Consider the following 14,083-nt stretch of genomic DNA (forward strand, 5'->3'; position numbering starts at 1 on the left):
TATCAAGGAATCAAACCTGGGTCTTCGTGCATGCTAGGCAAGCACTCTACCACTAGGCCAAACACCTGGCCCCCTAGTTTTGTTTTGTTTTGTTTTTTTCCTGTGTATATAGTACCGAGGAATTGAACCTGGTTCTTCGTGCGTGCTAGGCAAGCACTCTACCACTAGGCCAAACTCCTAGCCCCTTTAGCCTACCTTTTAATGGAATGGTTGCTTCTTTTAAGATTTGTTTTGTAGAGAATTAAGGGTTGTTTAGGTTTACATTTACATTCACTTTTCAAATAGGAAATGAAAGTCCAACCTTCACATTCATATTTGTTGGACTGAAACAGGTTGGATTCTTTTTATGTCTTAGTTATCAACAGTAAGGACCCCAGTACATTAAGGATTCCTTTACTGTCTTCATCTGGGATATTGCTTAGCTAATTGTAGAAATTTTTGACAGGCTTATAGCTTTGAGTAAGAAGTTGTGATACTTCACCCTTCTGAATTCCTTCAGAAGTACAGCTTTGGAGGATGGAAATGAAGTCACACAGGTTAGAGATGAAGACGAAGCTATTTCTGTTTTTATGATTGAATGGAAATAAAGGCTGATGATTAAGTAATTAAAGTAGAAATAGAAATGCTTGGTTTGGATACTGATCAAGATGACAAATGTTAGGGAGTAGTAGCTGCACAGGCCTGTGCTGTATAAATAGAGCCAGCAGGGCATGGAGACCAGGAGCTGTGCACAAAGGACTGTTTACATGGGCAGAGTGGTGCATGAAGGAGACTCAAGACCTCCAGGCAGGCTTGAGATGGTCCCCAGAGATTTCTGCAGAGGGAGCAGATTTCTTAGCAGTCTGCTTTCTGACCTTAGGCATCTAATCAGTGATCAAGAGCATGTTGTCAGCCTGGAGCAAGATGCTCAAGTGGGTGAAACTGTTAGATCTAAAACATTTTATCAGAACTCAGGAATGTTGCCCTGAGTAGAAATAATTACATTTTATGATGAGACGTGTTGGATGCCATCCCCTATAAATCAGCAGGACTCAAATTCTGTATCAGTAGGTTTATAGATGTACTCATTCGGTGAGAATGAATGATGTCCAAACCTTGAGTTATTTAGAAATTGCTTCTTCCCCTGTCCCCCAGAAGCTGTATGTCTGTGAACTTCCATTACTTTAGCTTTCAGGTCCAATTCTACTAGTTAATAACCTAACTACCATTTTGAGATGGTGCCTCTACTCTGTCCAGTTGACCACCAGTCATCTTTCCCAGATTGCTGAGAAAATTTGCTCCGAATCTTGTGACCAGTCAAGGACTCAGATTATTTCCTCCAATTCAGTGCCCTTCATGAACTTTTCTGGATTGTTCAGTCCTTGCTGAAGGAGAATATGTCCAGACACTCTGTCTGCCTTGGATGGCCAAGTCCCTTTTATGAAGGGACCATAGAGTGTCTTTCCTCTTTTCCTCCATCTTTCACTCTCTAATCTCTCCTTTTATCCATCCACCTATCCATTTATCCGTATGTCTAACCAACCATCCATCTTTCTGTGTCTCCATTTATGCATCCATCTCTTCCTGCATTCATCTGTTCATCAGGATGATGGACTATACTATTTCAAATTTGAATGGATCCAATAGAAATGGAAGGTCTTCCTTCTTTGAGTTTATGTCATTTCATTTAAATTATTTCCTTTGATGTATTTCCTTTTTATTTTGAGAGATATAGTTGCATGCCTTTTTCTATGGGTCTATGATTGCAATTTTTTATGATCATTTTAGATGTCTTCCCTTTCATCATTCTCCTCTTCTCTCCACACTCCACCCATCTCCTAGATTTACCTAATTCACTTTCTACATATGGCATGGGATATTGTGGCTGCATTTTTCCATCCTTCCCCTCTCCTTTCATCTGCCCCCTTTTGGACCACACCCACTCATCAACACAAGTTCCAGCTTCCTGTTATTGCACAAGTTCCAGCTTCTTGTTATTACTAAGGTAGTTGTTCAGTGTTGTTGTACCAGTGGAGTTCTCTTCTGCATATACTATACTTCATTACCATGTGTGTGTATATATGCATTTGACCCTGTATATGATTACATACATATATGTGTTATATGTAATTTATATATATATACATATATATAATTTATTTTTAACTTTCACAGATTAGAGAAAACTTGAATCATTTGTTTCTTTTACCCTGGCTTACTCTTAGCATAAATTTGGGAGAGTTGCTTATTTTTGTAGGTGACATATCGTTCTACCTTATGGATAAGTAAAATTCCATTATATATGATATATAGAGAGAAGCATATATTAAGAAACATTTACACATGTATTTGTTTCTTTATCAATTTATTGAAAGAACTCTGGGCTATTTCTACCACTTGGCTATGGTAAATAGTGCAGCAATAAATACCGATGTTCAAATGTCTACTGTATCCTGACTTGTGAGTACTGAAATTTTCTTGGGGTCAAGAGAAATGTGAGGCAGCATGCATGGAACAACACAAGTTTCTGCTCTTTCCTATATGATAATGTACTTGTAGTTGCTGCAAGAGTGAAGATTTATTCTAATACAGCAACAACCTACAAAACTTACCATGTGTGTTCCATTTTGCAGGCCAATTATACCTTTTATTTTGTGGACAAGCTAAAAACTTTATCAGAAACACTGTTGAAGATGTCCAGCTTTTTCCAGGGAAGTGGAAATGGGCAGATGTTCAACCAGCTGCAAGTGAGTAGGGGTTGAGTTTCAGGCTGCTACCTGCTTGGGTCTGTCTGAGCCATTACAACAGATTCTGAGGTGTTAGCAAGTGTGGTTTTCCCAGATGATGAATAAAATTTTTAAAAATTTATTTATTGTTATTGTAAAGATAATGTAAAGAAGAATTACAGTTACATAAGTCAGATAAAGAGTACGTTTCCTTTTGGACAATGTTACCCCTTCCCTCACTTTCTCCCTGGTGGTCCCTCCTATTTCCACCCAGAAGTATAGCTCATTTTCCCTAAAGCGTCTAGTGAGTACCACTGCTGCATTTCCTCACCTTTGTCTCACCCTTCCAAAGACAGATAAACACAAAAACAAGACAAAAGGAAGTGAAAACAATAACAACAGCAAATGAAAAAAAATCCTCTTGTTTCCATTTCCTGGCATTAATTTTCATGAGTATTATTTTATATTATCAGATGCACATAGGTATTGAACCTCTGTGATCCTCTCCTAAGAATATCTTCCTACTTATTTATTTAGCATATATTAGTTGCACAAAGGGTTTTGGAAAATTCTATTTTCATACATATATTTTGATCACATTCAATCTTTTTGTTACTCTTATTTTTGTTTCATTTTAGTGTGTGCTCTCTATGCAAAGTGATTTTACTATCATACTTCCACACATGTATATAATATACTGTGATGAAATTCACTCCCTGCATGACTTTTTTCTTAGTAAAATTTATGTATGTACAATAAAATTTAAAAAACACTGACAAGGTAACATTATGTGTACAGTTAAGTTTTAAATGTTTCTCAATATATTGCAATATTAAAATTGAATATTAATTTTAAAATTACAAGCAATATAAAATCCCCCCAATTGATGTAGGGTTGAATACGAGTGAAAAAATTTGGATGTTTTCAGTTTTATTTACGTAAGACAGCCTGATTATGAGAATAATTGAAAATTTACTTATAATTTATATGTGCTTTAAATTCTGCATTAAATTCAATGCTTTCAGCCACTTAGGCATTAAGTAGTTAAACATTATGCAATGATTATGCCATATCCTAAGTTCCAAATTGACAGTATAAAAAAGGAAACCAGTTTCTTTTCCAAATATTGGGCATCAGCTTGAAAAATCTGTAGTTTAGTGAAGTATTGTTACTAGGTGTTAATGTTAGAGTAAAGTCACAGAATCAATGACATGAAGTACTTTTTACTTTACACAGAATATGAGTTGTTAACTGTATCATTGGGATCAACATTCAGGGAAACCTGTCTTAGGGTTTGGAGTGAAGTCTCAACCTGGTTCTGCCACTAGATGTCCTCATTTAATGCCTTTGGATGAAGTTATAAATTCTGCTGTGGGCTTTTCTCATCAGTGAAAGTTAATAGTTATATCTTCATGGGAATTTTTCTGAGATTAAATGACATAATTGTATAATAAAGTACCATATACGTGATCTAAACTAATGCCCAATGAAAGAAGACAAATAAAATTTAAGAAAGAACAGATAGATTTCAGAATAAAGTCCTGTCATCCTCAGACGGAATTAGTAGGGACAAATAAGAGTGGTAAAAGGGTCTAACAGGTGGTACAGATGATCTGAGAATTCATCATCTGGAGCTTCCATATTGTAAAGTTTTATGGTGAATCAGGTATTCTCAGAAGAGGTAACATATTCTACAATTAACCTCTATGTCTAAATTCTGGTATCGAGTGCCAGTATATCAGTACTTTCCTGCACTCAGGTTTCTTTATTGGTTGTGGTGTGTAGAAATAGAATGCAAATCAATGCATGCTGATGGCAAAATCAAGGTTCACAGTTTTGATGAAGTTTATGAAAAATGATTTTGGAGAATTCTCCATATTAAATCCATTTACAAATAAGACAAGTTAGAAGCAGCACAATGAAATGAATTCAATGCGCATTCCCATAGTTATGTTCTGTGTCACAGGACATGTGGGGGTTGGGCCATTTTATATAATCATTACTAAAGGCAACATAAAGGAAAGAAGATGGCCTGGCACTGGTGGTTCATGTCTGTAATCCTTACTACTCAGTAATTTAAGATCTGAGGATTGAGGTTCAGCGTGAGCCTAGGCAGAAAAGACCATGTAACTCCATCTCCAATTAAGGCCTGGCTCAAGCTACTTTAAGAAGAAAGCCAGTTAAGAGCCCATGTTCCTGAATTCAAATCCTGGTAATGGCAAAAAAAAAAAAGAAAAGAAAAATGAAGTAATCTTAAAAGGGTAAAGCATCATGGTGTTGCAGGTGTTTAAAAAAGCCACTAATTAACTTATTCTCCATTTTTAGTTTTAGGTAGCGATTAAATTAGAGTCTGGATTTCACAATTGCAATTCTTGCTTCACAAGACAAAAGAACACATTGCATGTTTACCTATTAGTTATTTGTGATGTTTTAGAACTTTTTTTTCTAGTCCTGGGACTTGAACTTCTTTTGCTTGTGGTTAGCACACTTTACCGCTTGGGCCACGGCGCCACTTCTGGCTTTTTCTGTTTATGTGATACTGAGGAATGGAACCCAGGGCTTTATGCATGCTAGGCAAGCATTCTATTACTAAGCAACATTCCCAGCCCATTTTAGATCTTCTTGTAAGCAGATTCACTTTGTCTTTTTCCTAAATAACATAACTTTGAATAAATCTAGTACCATTCAATAAGAATACATCCTGTAATTATTTTTGTTATATTATGCTATTTTTCTTTAGGATGCCCTGAGAAACAAATTTATAAGACACTTTGTAGAAAGCCAGTTGCACATCGACGTGGAAAAACTCACAGAAACTCTGCAAACTTACGGTAAAAGTTCTTGTTTAAAGGGTCGGGGCATGGCTCCCATGCCTGTCCTGCTTGTGTTCTACCCCTTGGGCCACAAAGTTGCTCTCTGAGTTTCTTTCTTTTCTGTATCTTGAAGGGTTTCAACTAGGTATATCAAAGTTTTTTTTTTTCTTTATTGTTCCTTTCTTTCCCCATGTCTTCACATTCACAATACAGACCAGGCAGAGGTGTATATGGGACAGGTTTACTCTGCCTCCTCTTTCTATACCATCAGTGTAAGAACACAGATCATGGTAAGCACCTGGAGGTGCTTATGCATGAACTTTTCTGACTTACTAATTTAGGGCTTGACTTGTAAAGAACCTAGTTAAGAAAAAAAAAAAAACACCCAAAAAGGAGGGTCCTGAATGGAATGCTACAAGTGTGGATTTCAAAGCAAGGTCACAAAAGAAATTACTACTGAGGTATAAGGAAGTTGAAAGCAGTTACACTGATTTGAAAATGTACAGATCAGACCAAAAATATCTATCAATTAGGACACCTATATTGTTCTCTGGCTTTAATCTACAACTTCATTTATGTGGGTTTTTTTTTTGTTTGTTTTTTTTTTGTTTTGTTTTGTTTTTGCCAGTCCTGGGCTTGAGCTCAGGGCCTGATCACTGTCCTTGGACTTTCTCAAGGCTAGAACTCTACCACTTGAGCCTCAGCACCACTTCCAGCTTTTTCTATATATGTGGTACCAAGGAATCGAACCCGGGTCTTTGTGCTTGCTAGGCAAGCACTTTAACCACTAGGCCAAGTTCCTGGCCCCGGGTTTTTTTTTTTTTTTTTGTCATCATTGTGCTTATTTCATTGTCGAGACAAAAACTTGCTACAGAGTTCAGGATAGCCTGGAACTCTTGATCCTCTCTTATGCTCAAGTGCCAGCATATTTGGCTGAATACTTAATTACTGAGCACATAAGAGAGCCATTTGCATGCAAGGATCTGGAGAGAGGCATGAACCATTTCTGTCCAGCCACTGTAAAATGGTGATTCCAGGGTTTTGCCAGAGGCATGTCAGAGTGCCTGTTAAAAGCCTAAACCATATAAAGGGAATAAGAGACCAGAAAAGAGAGATTATCAGGCTGATTTCGGTCGCTGGAATCCTGGTCTCTGACTATGTGCACACAAAATGAACTCATAACTGAATGAAGTATGAAGGGTAAGGGGAGGCAAGATATTATGTTTTTGTTTGTGTGTTTGTGTCAGGGGGGCTTAAACTCAGGTTTTCTAGCTCTCATATTTGGCTTTTGCACTCATGGTTGCCATTCAACCACTCACTTTAGCCACACATTTACTTTTATCTTTGCTGGTTAATCAGAAATAGAAGTCTCTCTTGAATTTGTTTGCTCATGTTGGCTTTGTACTGTGGTACTCAGATCTCACCCTCTTGAGTAGTGTGAGCTACTTTTGCCAGCTATGAGCTTGTTTTTTTTTTTTTTTAAATTAAGAACAGCTGTAGCAAAGCACTGGTGGCTCACACCTGCAATCCTAGCTACTTGGGAGGCTAAGATCAGAGGATCATGGTTTAAAGTCAGCCCAGGAAGGAAACTCTGTGAGACCCTTATCTCCAATTAACCATCAGAAAACTGAAAGTGGCACCTTGGCTCCAAGTGGTAGAGTACTAGCTTTGAGCAATAAAGCTCAGGTACTAATGTGGGTCTGTGAGATCTTGCTGCACCAAATAGATAATCTGGGAACCTTGCATCTACCAGGGTATTGGAGTGGATGCAGGTATCTTACAGTGAGAAGTTTACTATACCCGTATTTGTTCTATGCATTGCTGCTCAGCAGCCACATTGCTTCCCATGCCTACATTTCTATTATAACATGAAAGAAAATGCAGGAATTCTGATCTCTTCCTACAAATGTGTTGTGGGGACCCAGAATGCAGGAGTTGCATGGAATTTTGAGGTCATAAATGAATCATTTTGTCTTACTTCCACCTGAATTTGGAGACCAAAAATCCTTTCACTAGCTGGGAGAGGTTGGCGATTGTTTTCTCTTCCACTCCATTGAGCCCTCTACATACAGACACAGTGGCCTGGGATATGAGAAGGTAATTTCTGTTTGTTTTGCTGTGTTTTGTGTAGTAATGGGTTGGACCTTGTTCATGTTAGACACCAAATGCTTTACCATTGAGTGACATTTGCAGTCTGGAAATTCTCCATCGGTTACTCTCTAGCTCAAGATTTAACTCACCTAATGGGGTTTGCATCCTCTTCAAAAGCACAGCCAGGTTGCACAAATATTTCTTCATCTCATAATTTGTATCTGGACACAGTGGTGAAATGATTACTAAAGGCTAATTGATACATTTTCATGAGGATATTTATCCACTTGCCATGTCATTTTATCACTGGATAAAAACACTTGTGAGCATCCATTTAGTTGTACAAGGGAATCTTTTCTTTCTTTCTTTCTTTTTTTCTTTCTTTTTTTCTTTCTTTCTTTCTTTCTTTCTTTCTTTCTTTCTTTCTTTCTTCCTCTTCCTCCTCCTCCTCCTCTTCCTCCTCCTTCTTCTTCTTGTTCTTCTTCTTTTTCATCCTGGATCTTGAACTCTGGGCCTGGATATTGACACTAAACTCCTTTTGCTCAAGGATAATACTCTACCACTTGAACTACAGCATCACTTCTGGCTTTTTCTGTGGATAATTGGTAGAAGACTTCCAAAAACTTTCCTTCTCCAGCCAGCTTTGAACTGTGATGCTCAGATGTCAGCCTCATGCCTAGCTAGGATTACGGACTTGAGCCTCCAGCGCCTGGCTGGGAGTTTCACTTTGATATGTCTGTATATGCACATGGTCTACTGTGTTCAGATTCATCCTTTCTATCACTCACTCTCATTATCCTTTCCCAAATCAATCTCAAAAACCTTTCTATTCCACTCAACATAGAATATTGAAAATGTTTTTCTGTGTATTGTGAAATAGCACATTCCTCTTATAGAAACATTAGGTGATACAGATAAACTAGAGGAAAACCATCCACTTAACATCTCCAAATGTGAAGTTCTTTTGAGAAAGAAATTTTTTGTTCTCAAGTGAACACAGACAAGGATTCTCATAAAGTGATCTTCTAACCATAGTATTTTTGAAGTTGTTTGTAAAAAGAAGAAAAAAAAACTACTTTCTAACCATTGGTTCTGTTACTAGAAAAGAATCTCCTCACTGAGTGGTACCACTCACTTTTATTTTCTAAGATAAATCACTTTAAAATTACTGAGAGATTTCTTATGGATCAATCATCATAGCCTTGAAGAATAATGCCTGTACTAGTATACCTTGATTTGTTCACAGTAGAAATTATCGATCGATTCCCTGTTAGGAAAGACACAGATTAGTTCTATACGTCCTCATTTCTCTGCCTGGTTACCCCCTCTGATTCTATACCCATTTTTATTCAGATAGAACATAATGATCAGTTGCAAAGCCAGACTACACATGAAAATGCAATGCCCTTTTTAAATGATATTTCCTTTTCTTCTACTACCCTTTGCTAACCTCACTCCCCCAATATGCTTGCACATTTCTATGTCCAATCTGGCTGTCAGTACAGACAGCTGGCAGGGCCCCTCTTAACACTCCTTTTGTCTTTTTCTTCCAAACCTAGTGGCCATCCTGAGAAATCTCTGCTCTTGAGGGTGGGATATCCTGATCCTAGTCTCCACATCCTTATATGTATTTCATTACCTTGCTTTAGGGAGACACATTTCACAAATTTCATCTTGAAGCACGAGACACAACAAAAAATTCTTAATAATGTTACCCAATGATGTCTTGTGTATCGGGGAAGATAAAGTGAAGATACTCTTTAGTTCATTTCTGATAAGTTAAATAAAATAAAACAGCAGCTTGGAACCTCACTTGTCTTCTACCACTTCTCTTCTTTTTTCTCCTCTGCTTCCTTATCTTTCCTCTTTCTTTCTTTCTTTTTTTTTTTTGCATTTTCCCCTATTCCTAATCCTTTATCCATCTTGTAATGGGCTATCAATTGTGTGAATCCTAAAAGGAAATAGCATTGTTTCATCTCAGTATTTCATGTTTTTTGTTCTTTCCTTCCTCCCTCCTTTCTTCCTGTCCTCTTTCCTTGTGCCCTTCCTCCTTCCTTCTATTGTTGATTTAAGTTCCTAAGATGTATACATAATCATATATGTTCAAAAGTAAATATTTTTCTTTGACCATTCTCTTAACTTCAGCTAACTTCTTTGGTATGCCCCATTTTCATTTTCATTCAATTAAAAGTATCATTTCAAAGGATACCCAAATCAAAAACAGTGACAGAAGAGAATAAACCGAAGGGAAAGAAATAACTGAAAACAGTACAATGCAATAAAAAAACCTGTTGTTTTCCATTCTTGGAGTTCATTTTGATAAACATCATTTTATATAATCACATTCAAGCTTGGCGCTGGTGGTTTATGCCTATAATCCTAGCAACTCGGGAGACTAGGATCTGGGGGGGTCTCAATTCCAAGCTAATTTGGCCAGGAAAGTCCATGTACTGATACCAATTAACACTGTGCTAATGCTATATTTTTTAGATAAAATGATTAGAGTAAAAGTGTGTATATTCAATTTTGATACAATTACAAATATTTTTGATGTGAGGTTGACTGAGCCCATGGATACACAATATGTGGATATAAATCCATAAACGGTACTTGCAAATTATACAATGAATTGTGTTTGAAAATTATACCCACAAACCTGTGAGTATGTGTTTATCTTCCCCCTCTCTGTATTTGTGCTTCCATTTATGTAAATGACTCAAATTCTTAAGGCTTGTTTTAAAAAAAAAAGCAGCTTTGATTGTTCCCATGGAAGATAATTAAAGCTACCCTATAGTGAGGTCAAGTTACGTTTTATTGTATTTAACATCTGGACATATATGCAGTCTAATTGCCTTACCAAGCTTACTACAGCAAGATTGTAGAGCAACATATTACTTGACAAACAATCAGCATATAAATACAACATATACAAAAATCACCAGTGTGCCCCCATGCTGTAAAATTAAATACTCCCCCATTCTCCATCAACAAAATTTCCCCCTCCCACAATGAGCAAAGTACTTTTGGGTTTCCAATTTCTAGATGTTCTGCAAAAGAAATGAAAGCATACTTAACTGATCACAGTCTACCTACTGTCGTTAGCAATTAAAAATACAATAGTAGGTAGTGTTCAGTAATTCAGTAACAACATTAAGTTAATATAAAACTTTATTACACTGTCACAGGAACCACAAACATAGTTTTGCTTTCACAGTGCTATGAATGAGGATGTTGAAACCTTGACAGACATCAAAGAATAAGTAGCAGAATTACTACAAGAGCAAGGCTGCATCTTGTCAGCTGAGCAGTTCTCATGCCTCTGATTTTTGAGGCTCCCAGCACTGTCATTTCATGTGAAAACATTCAAGCTTGGTGGCACACCCACATATTTAGAAAACAATAGAATCCCCATGGGGGTCTTCACCTCAGCCACAGCACAACGCCTGAATGCCAGCCTTGATAGCAGTTGCATCTCAAAGCACACCTGGCATCCTTAGAGTGTAGTCATGGAAACTCAAGGAGGTGCCAGGCAGTGTCCCAGGAAATCATGGAGGGAATGTAACAGGTGCCCAAAGACATCACTTTTACCTCAAAATATGGGAGAAAACATAAAATAATTTTATCTTGAAACCAAGGAGTGGCCTTATAGGCTAGCAAATGTTCATACACACAAAGACTAAGTTATGCCACAATCATTTCACTTGGTAGAGTCATCCAAGTTCTCTGTCTCCTCTTTGCCACTCCACCTCCATCTTACCCTTCATCGTCTGCTACTGGCTGCAATGAATATATTGCCCCAGCAGTGTGAAACCTATGGTGCCCTTTTGGAATAGGACATAGACTGGGATAATGAAAGAGAAAACATTAAATCCCACAGCTGTTGGCTTTGCCCATGTAATCTAGAACAACTGTACAGCTTCTGCATCTGTGTGTCACAACCAACGAGGTTGCCAGAAATGGCATCTGATTGGTAAGGTAGGGATTTTCAGCCTCAAAATCCCTGCTGCATAGAACAATATTTTGATCCCACCAAGTGCCTACTAGTTGATTTAGAAGAAGGCAAGGAGGTGGCAATATGTTTTGTCTGTTTCTCTATCAAAAAACTATTTTACATGTCATTTTAATGATTATAAAACTAAGATTCAGGTACTCATGACACATGCTCATAATCCTAGCTACTCAGCAGTTTGAGACCTGAGGAATACAGTTCAAAGCCAACCTGGGAAATAAAGGCCATGAGTCTCTTAACTCCAATTAACCCACATAAAACAGGAAGTGAAGCTGTGGTTCAAGTGTTAGAGTGCTATCCTTTGAGGAAAAAAAGCTAAAGAACAGCACTGAGTACTGGCTCATAAACAAAACAAGAAACCCTCAGAAGTACCAAGTCACTCTGCACCAGGGGTATTCTGCACCAGGCATAGTAAATGCCATACTTATTACCAGCCCTATTTTCTTTAATCGTTTATATGACAATTACAGAGCATATTATTATCTTTCCTATTTCATAAACAACCTGAGGGTTAAATATCCACAGCTTTCTCCTAGGGAGTAATGAACGGAGGCTTGGGCCCATCCATTCCTTTGGTGACAAATCTCTCTTTTTCCAGGCCAAATGTGTTCTGTACCTTGAGACCCCCTTGAAACTAAGCACCCCAAACTCTCCTGTTGAGTGAGGAGCAGTGTTGGGCCCCAAAGAAGTCTCTGTGAAAACCAGGCCAGAGCAGTGGCCAATCTCTCAACCTCTTAGGTCAATGTCAAGTCCATTCCATTGGCTCTGAGGCTTTGTAACTCCCCCAAGAGACTCTACAATGCTCTGGTGGACAGTGGAAGACATTTTTCTAAGTTGTGAGGATCAAGGCATGTTGAGGTGGAAAACCCTGATCCTGGGCATCTTTCTAGTATTTAACATTTCAGCAGACACATCTTTTTGTTTTTACAACTTAGAAATTGTAAGTTTGGAAATGGCCAGAAATCAGTCCTCCTTGTTAATTATTTCTTGCCATTTGTGGACTCTGTTTTAAGCTATTTTCTTCTTATAGGGACAAGTTGTGACATAGCTCTCTCTGAATGCTTTTAGAAAGAAGAATATACCAGAATTTCATATCCTCCTTCTGCTAGGGATTGAAATAAACAGGTCTTGTGGCCAAGGGAATGAATACTAGCCACGGACAAGTGTCCCATACTGTAATTTTGTTCACAGGGTTATACACTTTGTTGTGTGGTTTTCTGTAGGCTATGGGTGTGTATAAACATGATGGTATGCTTGTATATATGTCCAGTTCTTCTCATTTTTTTTTGCCAGCCTGGGCTTGAGCTCAGAGCCTGAGCACTGTACTTGAACTTTCTCAAGGTTAGAGCTCTACCACTTGAGCCTCAGCACCACTTCCGGCTTTTTTCTATGTAGGTGGTACTGAGGAATTGAACCTGGGTCTTCGTGCATGCTAGGCAAGCACTTTAACCACTAGACCAGCCCTCTTCTCATTTTTTATAAAATACTGAGTGGAAAAAATGGAAAGACTATCCCTGGATGTCCTTAATTAAGGCTACCCTTGAGAGATGTTGGTGTGGCAACGCCTTAGTTGTGAATATCACCCTTATAAGGGGAGCAGCTGCCAAGGAGGGTCATGCTTTCTTTCTACCAGTTGAAGAGAGGTGGGTTGCACCATGGTCCCAGCTCCTATTGGGATTGGATGGTTCAGAGTTGTGATGTTGTCTCCAGTAGTAGGGACTCCTTATTAGCAAGCTGGAGGTACTCAGGTCATACCTGACTCTTCTGCTTTCTGGGATGTCTCAAGTTGTTTTCCCTCCCTAAGCTGTCTCTCCACACTCCTTTCTCAAGGTAATTTAGTTTTTCCAGGTCTTTTCTGAAAACAGAGTGAAAAATACCAAAACTTCCTTGGTGTTTATCCTCTGAAAAATGTTTGGAAGTTCAGCTTCCAGAGCGAAGATATTGCCAGTACTCATCAATTAGTCTATTTGTTTTTCTAATATACAAATCTGGGGCAGAGACTATAGGAAGATTGGTTTTCTTGCTGTGGATACTGTTGTTATTATAATTATCATTTATTTTTTTGCTGGTCCTGGGGCTTGAAGAGGCCTGGACACTATCCCTGCGCCAAGGCTAGTGCTCTGTCACTTGAGCCACAGTACCATGTTTGGCTTTTTCTAAGCAGTTTATTGGAGATAAGAATCTCATGGGCTTTTCTGCCCAGTCTGGCTTTGAACCATGATCCTCAGATCTCAGCCTCCTAAGTAGCTATAATTACAGGTATGAGCCACCAGTACTCAGCTGATTATTGTTTCTGTAATGTGAATGTCATAAAATATGTCTCAGAAAATGCTTGCAGCTTCAGTAAAATTATAGTAGTTATATTTCGCCAGTCCGGGTTGGAACATTGGTTTTGTTTTTGTTTTTGTTTTCTGTGTGTGTATGTGTGTGTGAAAAGGTTCTTCCTTATTACTCATGCATTTCTT

The 14,083-nt window shown here is 38.1% G+C and overlaps 1 protein-coding gene and 1 pseudogene across 1 annotated transcript in view; one reads left to right on the plus strand and one right to left on the minus strand.

The window, feature by feature from the left end:
• Abca13 (ATP binding cassette subfamily A member 13) overlaps positions 1–14,083 on the plus strand; it is a 355,049-nt gene that overhangs the window by 102,922 nt on the left and 238,044 nt on the right. Inside the window, exons 28-29 of the mRNA XM_090332320.1 lie at positions 2,613–2,726; positions 5,446–5,536. Coding sequence (XP_090188446.1) covers positions 2,613–2,726; positions 5,446–5,536 — 205 coding nt within the window. The remainder of the gene's footprint in view (positions 1–2,612; positions 2,727–5,445; positions 5,537–14,083) is intronic.
• Positions 5,707–5,825, minus strand: LOC150063138 (small nucleolar RNA SNORA51; annotated as a pseudogene).

The sequence above is a fragment of the Megascapheus bottae genome, chromosome 5, assembly GCF_031878675.1.
Source record: "Megascapheus bottae isolate mThoBot1 chromosome 5, mThoBot2.hap1, whole genome shotgun sequence".
NCBI classification, from domain to species: domain Eukaryota; kingdom Metazoa; phylum Chordata; class Mammalia; order Rodentia; family Geomyidae; genus Megascapheus; species Megascapheus bottae.